General features: G+C 37.7%; 1 protein-coding gene across 2 annotated transcripts; it reads left to right on the top strand.

Annotated features, from left to right (window-relative positions):
• Positions 1-6,918: 6,918 nt before the first annotated feature.
• Positions 6,919-16,701, top strand: SYT4 (synaptotagmin 4). 2 transcript variants are annotated; one of them, XM_057398576.1, is made up of 4 exons: positions 6,919-7,410; positions 10,141-10,949; positions 12,515-12,635; positions 14,686-16,701. In XM_057398576.1, exons 1-4 carry the CDS (start codon positions 7,377-7,379, stop codon positions 14,991-14,993), a joined length of 1,272 nt encoding a protein of 423 aa, XP_057254559.1. In that variant the 5' UTR covers positions 6,919-7,376; the 3' UTR covers positions 14,994-16,701. The 2 variants fall into 2 exon arrangements, with proteins under 2 accessions (XP_057254559.1, XP_057254558.1); XM_057398575.1 differs by having other exon boundaries at positions 6,921-7,410; positions 10,141-10,955.
• The last annotated feature ends 305 nt before the right edge of the window (positions 16,702-17,006 follow it).

The following is a 17,006-nucleotide window of genomic DNA, read 5'->3' as shown; positions in this document are numbered from 1 at the left end:
TCTTATCTGGATGGAGTACTTGTTTTTCATCTACAATTTCAAATTACTCCTGTAGTAGATCCAGAAGCTCCATCCCACCTTCAAAATTTTAGATTTTACTGACACTGTGTTTCAATTTATTTTCTTGGTCTGTTTCTCTTCCCCAAAGAGGACATGCTGCATTGGGAAAACATCACTCCAAATAGAGCGCAATATGTAACACTACTGGTGTAAGATTTTCAATGAATTTTCGGAGTACTTGATTATTTAAAACTACACACTATAATATCAATTTGCATGCTTAAGCTGAGGCATGTTGTTAGAACTTCAGTCAGATCTTTCACATGTGATGAAGACACCCACTAATTGCATAATATTTGGAATGAAGAAGTTACCTCTAGGTCTGGATTTTTACAAGGCTTTTCATTATCTAAAAATAATCTTCATCATAGTCTCTCTCTTTCCCTTCCTCTTTTATTTACTATGACTCCAGTTTCCTAAGGCTTGCCTGTGCGTGCATAACAGTAAATTTTGCACCATTTCTACAATTAAACTCTACAAATCTTAACAGTAATAATTTGCTTTATTGTACCATGTAATCTTTAAAGTCCAGACAAAGAGCAGTCCTAAGAAAGAATGGGATATATAACACATTGGTTGCACTTGCCCTTTGTAAATCCCTCTATAGGGCAGAGTCTTTAGTCTGAGCTTCAGAGAATTTCTGCAATGTTTGAGGATCTAAATATTGAATCTCCCACTTGAGTGAAGCACTTTGACAGGTAGTATTCAGCTTCCACAGATACTATACTAAAGCACTGCTTGGAAGGTAAATGGTAAAGTAGGTCTCCATCCTTAGTGTATTACTCTAAGTGCTGCATTCAGATTGTATATTTATTTTCTGACTCAGTGCATCACTGCATTAGAGAAATGTCAATAGATACATTTATTCCTTTAAAGAATGATATGAAGGATATTCCTGTGCAAAAAAAATAAAAGCACAGGAAAGACTTGAACCTGGCTATGAACTCTCTGGTGGAAAGCTCTAATCTCTATGTCCTAGAAGGAAATAAGATTTTCTTGACATTTTTGTCTGGTGCCTGCTCCATCAGGCATGTCTGGAGAATGGATACAAAACAGGTGAGCAACGTGAAGAAAGTAACTAGGTATTTCACTTCTTCACATACCAGGGCAAGTTTTCTTGAATATGGCCAGAAGATAAGACATTTTACAAGAAGTCCTTATTGTTCTAAGGTTTCTTAAGAGATTCCCAGTCATACAGCAGCAATTTCAGGGTTTAAATTTTAGATTAAAGATCATAAAACTGGAGCTAGGTAAGGCTTAAGCATTCAAATCCTTGTTTTGGCATAGTCCTCAGCCCTTATATTTATTGATTAAATAAAAAAAAAAATAAAAGTCTTGTTTTCTAATTAAGGCTGAAGTTTCTAAAGATGTCTGAATGAATTAGGTAAGAAAATCAAATTAATTTGAGCCCTCTAAGACCATAATAATTCTTTAGAATCCCTCCTAATTACCTAGTGGTACCTTTCTTCTTTATTTGAGTTATACTTTAACCACTAATGCTAAGTAAAAGGCAAAACAGATTCCTGACATAAATAAAGTTCTGATTCTGCTCCCTATTTTCAGCACTGCTGGTATCAAGATGTGTACTTGAAAAGGAAATAAAATAGCTTTTTCCTCAACAGTCAGAGGCTCCCAAGACATGAGTATCCTACCTCTTGAGGTATCTACAACCCTAGCTGATAGCGTAAGAGTTGTTCTGACTTTACCTGGATTGCAGAGCCTATAAAACATATGAACACAGTAATTTTACCAGCTCAGGCACACTACCATTCCTGAACCTTAGCGCGTTAAAACCAGGAGAATCTGGCTGTTATTGAAATAAAACTGTCACCTTAAGGGACATATTGCCAGAAAAAAAAATATTTTAAAAATAAAGGAAAAAGGTAAGAAATGTCATAGGAATTATTAGCAGCTGCTGCCTCCAAAACCAAAGTCTGCTGCTTGATACTTTTTTACTTAAAGTTACCCGTAATGCCCAAAAAGCCAGTCTGCAGACACTTTAGAAAGACTGTGCATGCCAATCCATACAGAGTGAAATCACTCTGGAGCCTTTGCTGAAAAAATTTCATTGCATCTGTGATCGTTTTTCTTTTTCTCTCTTCATCCACCACGTGCAACTGGGTGTCTGTGTGTGATTTACAAGGAAAAAAAGAAAAACAAAATACATGTCATAGTGTGATTAACAAAACATTGTGCAAGCTGCCCCAGATTCTGAAAGAACAGTGATATTTATCATTCTTGGAAGAAGCTTGTCATAGAACCAATCAGTCATACAACCAGTGGTGCTTTCTTAATACAAACATCACAACAAAAATACTGAAGTTTTATCAAGACACTGATCTACACAGTGTCAGAGAGAAGAAAAATACCTGGGTTTAATATTTTTTTTTAATGAGTAAATAAAAAAGTAACTTCAGACACCTTACCTAGCCTTAGGAATGGAGGTCCTAAAAGCAGAATACCAAATTTCATGTCTGTATGTGTAACAGATGTTCTGAATTTCCCAATAGAAAACAAGTGTCTGGTCAATACAGCCAATGGTGTCAAGAAGAAAGTCCTACTCAGCCTAAAGCTGATCCCTAGGACATGTCTCAATTTCATATTTAATACATTAATTGAGACTTCAACACATCTGGGAATTTATTCAGTTGCTTAAATGTCCTTTTATGCTGACATTTGAAGCACTTTACCTAGACCGAACCCTCTAGCAGCCACTCTACCCCTTCATCTGCTGCTCCAGGTTTGTACAGGTCACCTGTTCATCCTAGCTTGTATCCATTAGTTCTGTAGTGAAACTTAAGGCTTTTCAGTAACTCTAGACGCATGTTTAGAGGCAATTCAACCAAGTCCCAGAGGAAAAATTAATGTCTAGGCCTGAGATTAGAGGCTAGATGTGGTGTATGAGCTAGAGGATGAGTCCATTACTCCAGAAAACCATATCTCTTTCATTTCAGGAACTCTGTGGTATCTGATGTATCCACATCTGGAAAACATACACTATTGTAAAACAAAAACTGGAGGTAATACTGAAGTATTTCATGTAGCATTGGGTGTCAAGATGCATGAAGCTGAATTCAATAACAACCTACGGAGGAGCAGCAAGTCTGTAAGGCCAAATAGGCAACAGGCTGAGACTTCAGGTGACAAGTCCAGTCTTGTGGGTATGTGTAGCACTGAAAACTTTAGGCATTTAAGGAGTGTCAAAGGCAGAGAGATGAGGCAGAGAGGAATACCAGCCCCTTTTCGCTAACTGCAGAGTGAACTGAAGTGGAAATTAAGCAGTGTAACTACCTATATAATTTGTGAAATCCTTTGAAGCTTTCAGAAGCATTGGATGCTCTGCACTTCCCCATATCAAGGACCAATACCTGTGTTCTCACTGAGGTTTTATTTTGCAAGCATGGCTGGAGGGCTTGATTTTCACAGGTGCTGAATAGTAGTAATTAATGTCTGTAGTTTGGCACCTGGCAACTGCACAACTCAAAATCAGATGCTATTTTTGAAAATGAGGAACTCTGTCTTTAAGCTCCAGGGAAACACTTCACAGAGATAGAAGGGGGCTGTTTCACCAGCTTCACCTCATACATATAAATCAGAATTTTATTTTTAAATGTTGGTTGACTTTTAGGGTGGAGGGGAGATCTTGTTTAGAATATTTTTTTTTTCCATTTTTTAAAGGGAGAGGATTAAGTTTAATTCACACACAAGCTTTGGGATGTGAAGAATGGTGACTGTTTGCAGGTAGAAGACCATCTTTTCCAGCCCCATATGCTTATTTGAGGAATGTCTGCTTTGGGAAGGGTATGGACTCTGTCGCTTAGCAACCACCCTCCCTCTTCTTGGAGCAGCGGGAGGATGCTTTGCGCATGCATGTGCACTAGTAATCTGATTTTGAGACCACAGAAGGCCTTGTTGTGATACAGTCAAACAGATCATATACAGATATTTTGCAGGCGATCAATCCATTTCAGCTCAGGGCAGACAAAATCTGAATCAGCTTCTTTTAATGTTCTGTGTCTGAACTGAAAGTGTTTGAGGTCATTGTAACTTGTTTGCTTGGGAAAAATAAATGAATATTATGTGGGCAGTGAGTCCCTAGTACAAGTTTAAACTAAAGAGTCTCTTGCAAACTGTGTGAAGTTTCGCTGAAGTATCCAGGATGTTTTCTTACAACAGAGGGAAGTACAAGGAGCATATAGTGACAAAAATTAAGCCAATACTGTTGCATGGAACTAAACTGAAAGATACTCACTTAATCTGTTAAGAAACACAGTGTTTGCATGATGATTTTTTCCCTCTGGTCATGTGTCAGAAGTATAATGAAGCAGGAGGGAGTAGGTTATATACCTTTGTGTTTGTACTACCTACATGGGTGTAGGCTAGTCATTTGATGCTGATGGGTCTAAGACGTACACTAGATGGTGCTTGCACAACACAGGGAGCAAAAAGTGCGTCTGTCTCAAGACGTGTCAGCAGCTCAATGCTCCACCTTCTCCTCTAGTGTTTTCTGTGATGTGCACTTTGTTCTATTAAGTGGAGTCATATAATTAAGTATAGAAAGTTCACAAGATATATATATAAAAGAATTGGTTATTTGCTATTTATCTGACCAATGTAATAAAGAGATAACTCATTTGCTTATCTGTATATATGTTTAGACATAGTTATGTATGTACATGGTCTTGGTAGCTGCAAATTTCTAAAGACAGAGAGCTGGTATTGTGAAACCTTTTCTATACGGTTTTAAAGAGCTAGACATAAACAAACCTGAGATGAAAGGAAAAGCTGTTTGTACAACACTATTAAAATCTTAACCAGTCTCTAAAATCTATTATAAACTATCAGGAATTGTGGGGATCAGGCTGGGGGGGGGGGAGGAGGGGAGAGAAGAAAAGAAAATGCTGAATGCTGAAGAGATTTATCTCTGTTCACTATATAAAGGTATACAAACTGTGTGAAAGCTTTTTATATATCCTTGGGACATCAGAGCGACTAAAAGGAAGAGGACCTGAATCAATCATTGTTGTATTTCCATGTTCTCCGTAAGTTTTGCTTATATCAACAAAGTATATCTTGGATTTTATTACAAAATAATAATAAAAAGCTTCAAATATTATTGACAGTAATTTAAGTGTCAATATAATATATATTCTCACAGTATCCCCAGTTCAAATAGGATAAACACACTACAAAGATATACCACATATTGAGTCTCAGTCCATTGTTTTTAAAGTCTAGACATAGTAGCAGCTTATAATAATCTAACACCCCAGTTAAACATGTTTAACTCTTTATTTTTTTTAAGGGTCTTTCAGTCATGTCTGGAGACTCATATACCTGCAATGTTGTCTAAAATAAAATGTAATTACTTTCGATGGATGCACATTCTGGGTGAGGCTTGATTTTGGGCAGATGAAAGGAAGTAGATAGCAGGGCTGGAGGGAAAGAGGACTGCCAGAAAGAAGAGAGGTGAGCCCAATTTGCTTGAATTAGTGCCAACACATGAACCCAAACTTTCCAAATCAAATTGTGCTGCCAAAACACAAACAACAGTTTCTGCCCTCTTCTAATACCTGGGTTCACTGTAGTCCAGTATTTGTAAGAGGAACAGTGGTGGCAAGATATCTGTGTGTTTTACTAAATGAGATGGGATGCAATGAAGATTGGGGTAGTGGATATGGCTGTTTCTGGAAGAGCTGTTCAGGTGCACAGGCTGTTGAAGTTGTAATAGGAACAGATAAGCAGAAACAATATTAACCAATAGGTTTTCAATCTCGGGATAAGCCAGGCACTTCATTCAGCTGTGTTTTGACACTAGCCTGCTGTGACTCTATTGCTTTGCTATTTTAATTTTTCTAAAAGCAAGGAGCTTCACTGACTTAACTGTGAAGCACAAACATTCTTTAAATGGGCCAAGACACACTAGTTTCCTAGTGGCTAATTGTGGAGCAGGGTCATGCCAGCCTATGCCTGCATCTGGATTTTTTTATTTAGAAAAGCAAGAACACCTGTTTCCCATTTATGCAGCAGAATTAATAATTGGGCTTCAAACTTGGCTGCTATGATTCCTTCTGAATCCAGGAGAAGTCAGATGCCAGATGTTGGCTTTTGCAGTTCTGCTGCACCAGGAGTTAGCTCGGGTTACTATACACTCCAGCAGTTCTAGTTACATGCAGCCCTGCATTCTTGCCCTGCTTTCCTCATTCCTGCTGCAGCCAGGCTCCCCCTGCCTCTCCACCGTGTTCTCAGTCCAGACTGGGAGACAGACATCTAAACCTGGCAAAATCTAGAAGTATTTAGATAGATTCAGTTATTTCCCTTGGCATACAGGAAGGTCAAGAGGATTTCCAAAGTGGGGTCTGACTCTTTATGTGGGGGTGGATGGTGGGAAGAAGCAGCGAAGAGGGACAGGGAGAGGGCACATTAGAGTTTTTATGACTCAAATCTAGTAAGTGAATAACATCAGTCATAGGAAAAATGTGTGCCTTGCAGTTGGAGCCAAGGTGTCTGGACATCTGAGTTGGCATCTTCTTCACACTGTTGTGGCTGTCCAGCTGATAGATAAATAAGCAAATAAATAATCTTACCCCAGCAAAACAGACACACCCGTGTATTACACAAGGTGCATTGAATCACAGACATTAGCATTTCACTGTCTGTGTCCGATGGAGGGTGGGAGCTCATATCCTGCAGCAGGGCAGTTAAAATAATCGATGAGTGTACGTTCAGTCCCCAGAAAGGGGAAGGAGGGGGGAATGCGGGTGCGGGGTGGGCGGGAGGGAGAAAGAAGGAGGAAGGAAGGGAGGGAGGAAGGGAGGGAGGGTGTGGTGGTTGGGGAGGGGGGATGGGAGGTGGGAAAGGTGCTGATTTCAGCCCTGTAGCGTCAGGATTGCGTCAATTTGGGTTTCAACCACGTCTTCAGTCTCCGAGCTGAGCTACTCAGAAGAGCCAAAACAGGAAGGGGGCTGCAAATCAGTGAGCAAAGGGGAGGACCGAAGCTTCCCCTCCCCCGTCTCCTCTAGTCCCCTCGCAACCTCCTCCTTCACCTTCCCCACTAGCTCTTGTCTCCGGGTCTTGTTTGTTGTTGTTGTTGTTGTTTTCTTTTTTTTTTTTTTTTTTTTTTTTTTTTTTTTTTTAATAAAAGCCCTACAAAAACACGCTGGAAGAGGCGATTGCCCGGGTGCTGTGAGAGCGCAGAGCAGGGGAACAGCAAGGCAGCGCATTCAGCGCTCCGGGTAGGTCGCCTGTCACTCTGGGAGGAGGCTCCCGCGCTCCGGACGGAGGCTTCAGCACCGCGGACAGCGCACGCCGCCAACATGGCTCCGATCGCGGCCAGCCGCCAGCAGTTCGGTAAGCGGGTCCCGGCCCCAACTCTCGCCCTCGGCGCTGGGGGCTGCTCCCCTTCCCGGGAGAACTGCGTGCAAGCAGCCTCTGCTGAGCCACCCAGAGCCTCCCAGCACGCATCTTGCTGGGAGGAACCCGTTTTCCCTCAGTTCTCCTTGGTCTCAGAAGTTGTGTGAATTTTCTTTCTGTCTCCCTTTCTTCCTATCCGTTCCCCAGCCAGTAGGGATGGTTTGTGGAAGTGCGTTTTCAGATGAGAGAGGTTTGGGGTTGTTTTCTCTGTCTTGGTTAAAGTAGCGTGGCTTTAGAGTTAAACGATGTAAATGCATCCTGTGCCAAAACCTTTGCTCAAGACGTTCTTGGAATAACTGACATTCCTGTTTTCTTGTAGAGAAGGACTTGTCAAATGTTAAAGTGAAAGGTACTTTTGTAAAGGAGATTGCTAGGAAGATGAAAATATGGTATCCCCGTTTTTTTAGCTGAACAGCAGCTGCATTTTAGTCCAGCTGAGTTCATTGAGGACTTTTCAGTTTAGTCATTTCTGGATGTAGGGTGATTAACTGATACCAGAAGTTTCAGAGACAGCCATATGTATGCATTGATAAAAGAGATGCATTTTTACTCAGAAAAGTAGCAAGTAGAAATGTTTCTGAACTCTCTTTTACAAATATTGACTGTCGTCTAGATTATATTTGCTTTAGCAGTGGTTTAATTCAAGGATCATTCCACTGACTTAAGTGAAGTGACTCCAGATTTTTATCATGTAAGTGAAATAAAAACTTCTCCCAGAATCAATAGGTAATGTTTTCTATTAATACACTGTTTTCAGTGTTAACCCATTGATTTACATTATGGAAACTACAAGAAATGCAGGTTTCAACATACTTTGTTATAAATATAAACCCATTTCAGTTACGGTTTCGTCGTTTCCTACCCCACCCATTTGATATTTCTAGCTACACTTATGACATCATGCTTATCTAATTACTTATTTAAGAAAGGAAATTAATATTTTAACCATCAAATTGATTCTACCACTGCTTTCAGTAGCTGTAGGATTAAAATACAGCATAATATCCATTACTGTAAAAAGTCTATCATCTCATGAAAAAGTATACAAACGTGCAAATCATTCTTAAAATCTACTAAAGTATTCTGATTACTTTTCAATTACTTCTTGCTTTCTACCTTTCTACCATGTATATTTAAATTTTTGCAGCTCAGGGAATCCTTGAAACTCAGAGCCACGTGCTTAACTTATAAAAAAATTCTTTTTGGATATGTATATAATGTTCAGGCATTTCATTAAGTTCTTGCAATTAAGCATGCAGACTGATAGAGCTTGTGGGCAAGGGGAAAGTTACATTAATATTATCAAAAGAAATTAATAGAAGGCTTTATCCTTTCTGTGCTGTAACACTATGTCCTACTTTGCTCTGATAATACTGTTGTAGATTTTTTAAAATCATCCCACTAAAAAAAAGGTATAGTGGGGGCACAACTATCTGCTCAGCTTTTACCTGGACAAAGCTGTTTTAGTAATACATAAAGGGGGATAGATTTGCTTTTCTCATCCAGAATGGTCTCATACTCATTTGCAAGAGAAGCAGAACTGTTACATAATTGCCTTTATGAACAATGTCATTCAATTAATATTCTACTGGCCTTCCTCTGTTGCAGGGAATAAAGGTTAAGCTCTGACTGTTATGTTGTGGGAGGTTTAAACTCACTTAAATAATGTTACGTATTGGTAAAACCGGATTTCCAATTAGGTGTGCTCACTTATCCTCTGATGCATGCTTTGAAGGGCTAATGATACTCTATACGTGACTAATGTATCCGTATGATAACTGAGGTTGCAACACTTGCTCAGTTTTCTCATTATTCACTTTAAGTACAGGATTCATGTTGAGGTAGAAAAAAATTATGTTTTCATATTTTTCTTACACACCCCTAAAAAGTAGTGACCCTTCCTGTAAACACCCCATAGCCTTGATTCATGACATCTTAAATGCAAAACTTAGTGGCTATCAATTATACACTTAATAGTTTCTTCAGCTTTGAACTCACATATGACTGCCCAGTGTCACATTGGGAAAAGACACTTGGTATATAATTATTCTAAATTTTCCTGATAGACTTCCTCCTGCAAAGTACTGAAAATCCCATTGATATTGTTAAGTGTTATAACCTCCAATTAAACTCAGTTCTTTCAAGAGGTACCTCCAGGCAATTATAGGATTAGACCATAAAAAATTAGTTAATTGAGTGTACAAAGTATTCTTTGAAACACTGTGAAAAGCAGATGATGTATCTCTAAGTAATGTGAATTTGGGAATCTGTTTTATCTAGCCAACAAAGCTCCCTAAACTCAAAGCTGAAATCTTCTGAAAATTGCTATTATTCCCAGACATGTAAACTCAGAAACTACACACAGAGAGAGGAGATAGTCAAGCAGTTACTAATGGTTATTACTATTAGGATGGGAATAGTATTTTCCTCCCAAATACTGTGTATGGAAAAGTACTAACACAGCAAGCACGCCCCAGTACAGGACTACTACACATTTATGCCAGCAGGTGGCGAGCAATATGTACAGTGAAAAGCAGTCTGTCGATCCTGGGATTACCATCTCACGTCAGGTTTTGTTTTCCTTACTAAATTACTACCTTACTAAATATCACACAGAGTCCAAGGTATTACTGCTTATGTGCTTGTTGCTATTTATTTGATTTGCAGATGAAATTCCTACAGTGGTTGGGATCTTTAGTGCATTTGGCCTTGTCTTCTCTGTCTCCCTTTTTGCTTGGATCTGCTGCCAGCGTAAATCTTCCAAATCCAATAAGACACCTCCGTATAAGTTTGTCCATGTTCTGAAGGGGGTTGATATTTACCCTGAGAATCTCAACAGTAAGAAGAAGTTTGGAGCAGATGATAAAAGTGAATCAAAGAACAAGTCATCTATGCCAAAGAATTCTCTCCATCTTGACCTGGAGAAGAGAGATCTAAATGGCAACTTCCCCAAAGCAACCCCTAAAATCCAGAGCTCTTCAGATCTTGAAAATTTGTCTCCTGAGCACTTTGCAGAAAGGAAGAAAGATTCGGTATCCCCTGACAGTTTAAAATCAATCACTTCCCTGTCTTCTGAAGATAAACAAGACAAGCTAGGAACCCTGTTTTTCTCCTTAGAGTACAACTTCGAGAAAAAGGCATTTGTAGTGAACATCAAAGAAGCACGTGGGCTGCCAGCAATGGATGAGCAGTCAATGACTTCTGATCCCTACATTAAAATGACCATCCTGCCTGAGAAAAAGCACAAAGTGAAAACCAGAGTGCTGAGAAAAACTTTAGATCCAGCTTTTGATGAAACTTTCACATTTTATGGGATCCCCTATAGCCAAATTCAAGACTTAACACTTCACTTTATGATCTTGAGCTTTGACAGGTTTTCCAGAGATGATGTCATTGGAGAAGTCCTCATTCCCCTTGCAGGAATTGAACTGTCAGAAGGAAGACTGCTAATGGACAGAGAGATCATCAAAAGAAATGTTAGGGTAACATATTTCTTATTTAAACATTAAAAGCATTGTGCTAGTGTTAGCTATGATTCCTATGTAATGCTGCTGCCATTTTGGAAAGAAAAGGGACCAAAGCAATCATGCAAGTCACTGAGATGCTTTCATAATGACAATATGAGGAAGCAATTACACAAATCTAATGAAAGAACATTACAATGAGCATGTTGCAAGAAATTGCTAAGATCCTAAACTCTACATGCTTATTCAGCTGGTTCCAGCAGGTTTGAGTGGACACATTTACATTAGGTCAAAAGGCCTCAGTCCACATCAATTTGCTTTAAGAGAAAAGAATGCAAACATATATGCATTATTCCACTTCTCCTCCCTCTCCTTTTCTGTTTGAAACCATTCTTTCTTACAAGTTATTGAAGTCAGTGTAAATCTTTCATTTCAGGGTTTTATAGCAGATTCTTAGTGAATGAAGTCTTCATTTAAGGAATTGGAACCTGTTAGAGACCAGTGTTGATGCAGTAGTATGTTCTTGCACTTCAGTGCTATTACTACCTTCTCTCTTAGGAACAGTGACAGAAGCTGCAGGTCTGTTAAGAATAGTAAGACACAAGCGAGAAGCCAAAGACTTACTGAAGGCAATGGCAAAACATACTGACTTCACTGGGATAAAAAAGTTTTGTATTATATAGTATTAGTTCAGAATGTAAAGATCATTTACAACCACCACAGCTGAATCACAGAAATCCACATGCATCACACCCTTGTCTCCTAATCTCTGCTAAGGAAGTGGAATGTGTATTGACTTTCAATTTGGTTGTTTTCAGAGAGCAAGCGTACTGCCAAATCAAATAAATGTCTACCAGACAACATACCTATAACTAACGCTGTTATTTTGCAATACTGTCACAACACTAGAACTATAACTATGTCAGTGATATTTTGTTGATAACTTACTAGGTTTTCTGGTATATAAGGTATTATTTTTGTTTGTTACCTTTGCTTTCCTTTATTTTGTGAAGTAAAATACTCCTACAAATTAAAATAGAATAATCATAGAGAAAGTCTTCAATCTCATCTTTATTTCTTGTATACGAGGCTACTTCAGAAAGTGTCAAGGATAAAAATTCACTAACCATTTGAATCCTTCCTGTTTACAAAACTTCAGTGAAGATTATTTTAACTTTGCTAGATTTTTTTTTCAATATATCCATATGAAATTTTGATTTGCTTAGTATATTTTACATTCACTAAGACTTTCTTATGATGTAGTGTTTCATTTCTCATCTTCGAAGACAATGATGTCATGTCAACCTATATTTTCATTTATTTGCTAATTTATTTTTGTTCAGTCTAATAACCAATCATAAGAAGAGTTATATAACTACAGTTGAGTGAAATTATATTTGCTATGTAAAGCAGCATACCTCCACAGATTTTATCCTTTTACACCATTTTTGAGAATACAGTGATGTGACATTTCGTAAATCTTCTTAATTCTGTTTTAAAGCTTGGTCAATATAAATTGCTTACAGATAGTTTTTTTTCTTTTTTCTTTTTTTTTTTTTTTTTTTTAATTTCTTCAGAAATCATCTGGGCGTGGAGAATTACTGATCTCTCTCTGTTATCAGTCTACAACAAACACGCTTACTGTGGTTGTTTTAAAAGCCAGGCATCTACCTAAATCTGATGTGTCAGGATTATCAGGTAATGGTTTTACTCATGAATATGCCCCAAGAACATAAACCAAACAGACAGAAGTGAGCTGAAATGTGGCATTTCAAAGACAAAAAATATCCCATGAATTCAGAAATATTCCCTATTATTTGTAGTCTATTAATTTTGTTATATCTGGGTCAATGCTTTATTTTTCAGGGTATGTATTTTACAAATTTGTTCTTCAATCACATTAAAAAAACATGACATCTGTTCACAGTGGAAACGGATGAGTTTTGTGATTGTCTTAAACGAAACCCTTCTGCCAGAACTATGGGATGGTGCTTTCAGATACAAGAGGCTTTTATTTATGAAAAAGAAAAAAGAAAAAAAAAGTTTATTTGTAGAAGATCAGTGTTGAGTGAGATCATCACATGGGTTATTTCAGTTTAGCACCAAGAAAAGCAACCAGTTAGATCTGTGCTGAATCTGGCCCACAGAGCACTAACACTTATTTGCATCACAAAAAGGTGAACTATGCCAGGACTGGCAGTAGGTTGTAACTTAACATCGGTGCTTTATCATGAGCTGTACTTGGGGCTCACTAATGAGCAGTTTCTGCATTGCCTTCTCCTGGTCCTGTGCCATTCCATGGAACCTCCTTTGAGGTTAATGCTAGAATTGTACTTAGATGCACATTAATTCCAGATAACATAATAACAGAATAAAATTTAATGTAAAATATACTAAAGGAAAAGAAAACCACACAAAACAAGCAGTACATCACAAAAGACTATACAAGTAGTAGAACATTGCCTGTTAATTTTGTATGGGACCAATTTCACTGCAGAGTGGGTTTTTTTTGAAAGAAGCTGAATAGGAAGTAATTTTGGGAACCACTGAATCATAATTACTACAGTACAGTCCTACTTCTCATACCAAGAAATCCTGCCATTTACTTAGCAAGTTAACACATCCTGGTTCCAATACAACAAATCTATAGACAACTCCCTTTTTTTACATGGGAAAGTCCTCCTGATCTCGATTTCATTCACATACCGTAAAGTAAAAGGATATAAATGGAGCCCAACAGTTCAGTCCACTATAAGATAGTATACATACTTTCAATAATCAACCCCAAAACAGCAGATAGTGGAGGTTTCATGAACACAGCATGACAGCAAGCTGGCCTCAACGGACCAAGTCTGGCTGAGGTTCACCCAGGTGGGAAAATAACCTGACAAGAAAAGCCCTTCTAGTCTCAGCAGCCCCTGGATCCTACAGCACATGCAAATTTTTGTTTACTGTATCTCTTTTTAGAAAAGCTATAAATTTTGTTTGCTGTTTCTGCTTCCCTCAATGCAACCTTGCTAACTCTAATAGGAATATAATACTTCTAAGAGATACAGGCAGACACGCTACACCTAGACGGTGTATATAGTTAATTCAGACAGTTCTTCACAATTTGCTGTTCATCAGCAAGGGTAGGTTCAATAGATATTTGGGTGTCAGTAATATTCTGCACTCATGAAAGTCCTTACTTCCTCTGTGACTTTCCCCTCAGCCCAACAAAAATCGTGCACAGGGAAGAATGCGAAGCAGTATTTCTATGGAGTAAGCTAACAATTTACCTCACAGAACAACTGCATAACTCAGTCTCCTAGGGAAGATGGGAACTTTTTACTCAGAAGCTGACAACCTCCTTGGTTCCTTGATCACTGGTTTTGAGGTCTCCTAATGAACCTAATCAAATGAATCACCAATGTGTCTGATCAAACATCATAGGTGTCTCCTTCATGAGATAAATCCTGCCCTGTAGTACATTAACCATAATAACATCTCTACTACATGCAAAGGTAGTCAAATGAATCATGCCCTAAACTTGACTATCATGATTAGTTCTTTGGTGACCATAAAGGGAGCTAAAATTCAGATGTAAACACAGCTATTAGATGAGATGAATCATCTTTAATAACTTGAAATATCTCCTCACTGTTATGTAATTATGTTGGCATGTTATGAAATTTACCACTAACTAGATCAAGGAATTTCTAAGCAACACTGTTCAATAGCTGATCTGTGCTGTTTCTTTTCATTGCAGACCCTTATGTCAAAGTGAACCTGTACCATGCTAAGAAGAGGATTTCTAAAAAGAAAACCCACGTGAAGAAATGCACCCCTAATGCAGTGTTCAATGAATTGTTTGTGTTTGACATTCCTTGTGAGGGCCTTGATGATATCAGCATTGAATTTTTGGTCTTAGATTCAGATAGGGGGTCAAGGAATGAGGTTATTGGCCGGTTAACCTTGGGATGCTCAGCTGAAGGAACAGGTGGAGAGCACTGGAAAGAAATTTGTGAATATCCTAGGAGACAAATTGCCAAATGGCATATGTTGTGTGATGGTTAGCAGCTTAGAGAGGGGTTGGAACTTGAAGAACTACATATATCCATAGGCAAGGAACAGTTTTATTTCTTTATTATGTATAATTACAAGACTTTTTTTAGGGAGGAGTGGGGGAGTAAAAACTGGATTGGATTTTCAGAGCAGAAGGTAACTAAATTTTCACAGCAAATAAAGGAATTTCTATTTCTTTGGTTTTTAATGTAATTGGATCAGATTTGTATTATTCTAGAGTTTAAATAGCCTGAAACTTTTGAAGCACTACAAACTCATTAAAATCAGACTATGTTTTATGAAAAAGTCACTGAAAACCTTATTAATACTGCTATACAGAAGATAACCTCATTGAAACATTAGATCTTAAAACACCACCTGTGGCTTACTGGGGAAGTGGCTGAGTCTGCAAAAGCCATGGGGAATAAGGGTGAGCAGGAGGGGAATTCCTTCTGCCTCTCCATCAAAAACCTTCTTTTATGAAAATTCAATCACTATTTGTAAGATTTTGTTACTTATACTTTGATCATCCCAAAGACTTAAGAGATTTTCAGCAATTTGCTTTACATACCACATTATGTGCAACTAGTTGTTTTACATGTAGAAATACTCTATAATTACTGGATTTTTTAACACACATATATATAACTTGTTTTATTACAGTGAATGGAATAGACACATTCTACAAATCACTGAGTAAGTTAACACACATTGTTTTGCTAAAAGGGCTCCTTTACGGGTGACTGTACATGTTACAGTATAGCTAGAATTTGAGTTTATATATGGCTTGTTTTTTTTTCCTCTAGCAAGGATTACACTTTAAGCATTTCAAGCCATGGGAAAGCATTTCAGTTTAGATGAGGTAACATACAGGTTATTACAGTCAATGACTTTTCATCAATCATATTTTAAGAAATTCAGTAGTACTTAAAAGAGAAGTTGTTTCTTCTTTTGCTTCATTAAAGAACAAACAAAATAGTAAGACAGAGAATGAAACCTGACTCTGCTGTTTAACTTCCTGAACTGTGACTAATACTATTACAGTCAGTAAGACTACTCCCAACATACAAAGTTTAATATATTTTTAAAGTTTTTCAGGGTAGAAAACCAAGCCCACATTATAATTTATCCAATATTATGTTAGACAAAAGACTTGAAAAGTGTGTTTCACTTAGGTTTTATGCATTAATGTCCATTTCCAATTGTACTGAAAACTGATGGTGGTAAGGGAAAATAACATGCTGATTTCATGTTAGTGTGACATAATATATACATTTAAACTTAAACTGCATCAGGCTGGGGGAGTATCAAGTCTAACATAAGTATATAAATAAAGTGTTTAGACCTGTGAAATTTATTCTTGGCCCCATCAGATAGATTTTTAGGCTATCAGAACTACAGCACAAGTATAAGCAGATTATTTCCTAAAGTTTGTACACTGATTTCTGATACAGAATTGTTTGCAGATATTACTCTTACATAATTTCAGTTACAATATACATAAGGAAGAATATAATGATGCTAACTGTTGACATCAGAAGGATTTAAAAAGTGGAAAACCATATTTTTGCATACATCATTTTATCGTATGAATGGGTTAACCCACTGAAGTGAATGGGACTATCTGGAAATTAAGGTACTGCTCAATGACAGTAAAAGTAACAGAATGGACATGCCAGGTAAAAAACCATACATCGGATGTCCAATTACTTCCATTAAACAGCAGATACATGTCCTATTCAGAACTATTGGGGATTTGTTGTCGACTTTACCTGTTCACATATGGCTAAATTATGTTTGCAGGAAAGGACACTGAAATATGAAATATGCAAGTAGACAAATAGTACTGGAAGAATTCCATTGAGGATCTTCCAGGTTTTGTGTCGGTATTTTCTCCAGTTTTTGAGAATGTGTTTGATATAACAGTGTTTATAAATTTCTGTAAAAATACATTTTCAAAATAACATAAACATGCTTTTTACAATAATGCTCAATGTAAAAAAACCCTGCGTATTGTATGTATAA

This window comes from Pezoporus wallicus, unplaced genomic scaffold (genome assembly GCF_028554395.1).
Source record: "Pezoporus wallicus isolate ANWC-B61680 ecotype Strahan unplaced genomic scaffold, APGP_CSIRO_Pwel_v1 contig_8473, whole genome shotgun sequence".
NCBI classification, from domain to species: Eukaryota; Metazoa; Chordata; class Aves; order Psittaciformes; family Psittacidae; genus Pezoporus; species Pezoporus wallicus.
Note: the sequence above shows the minus strand (reverse complement) of the source record. Positions and strands in the feature narration are given on the sequence as shown.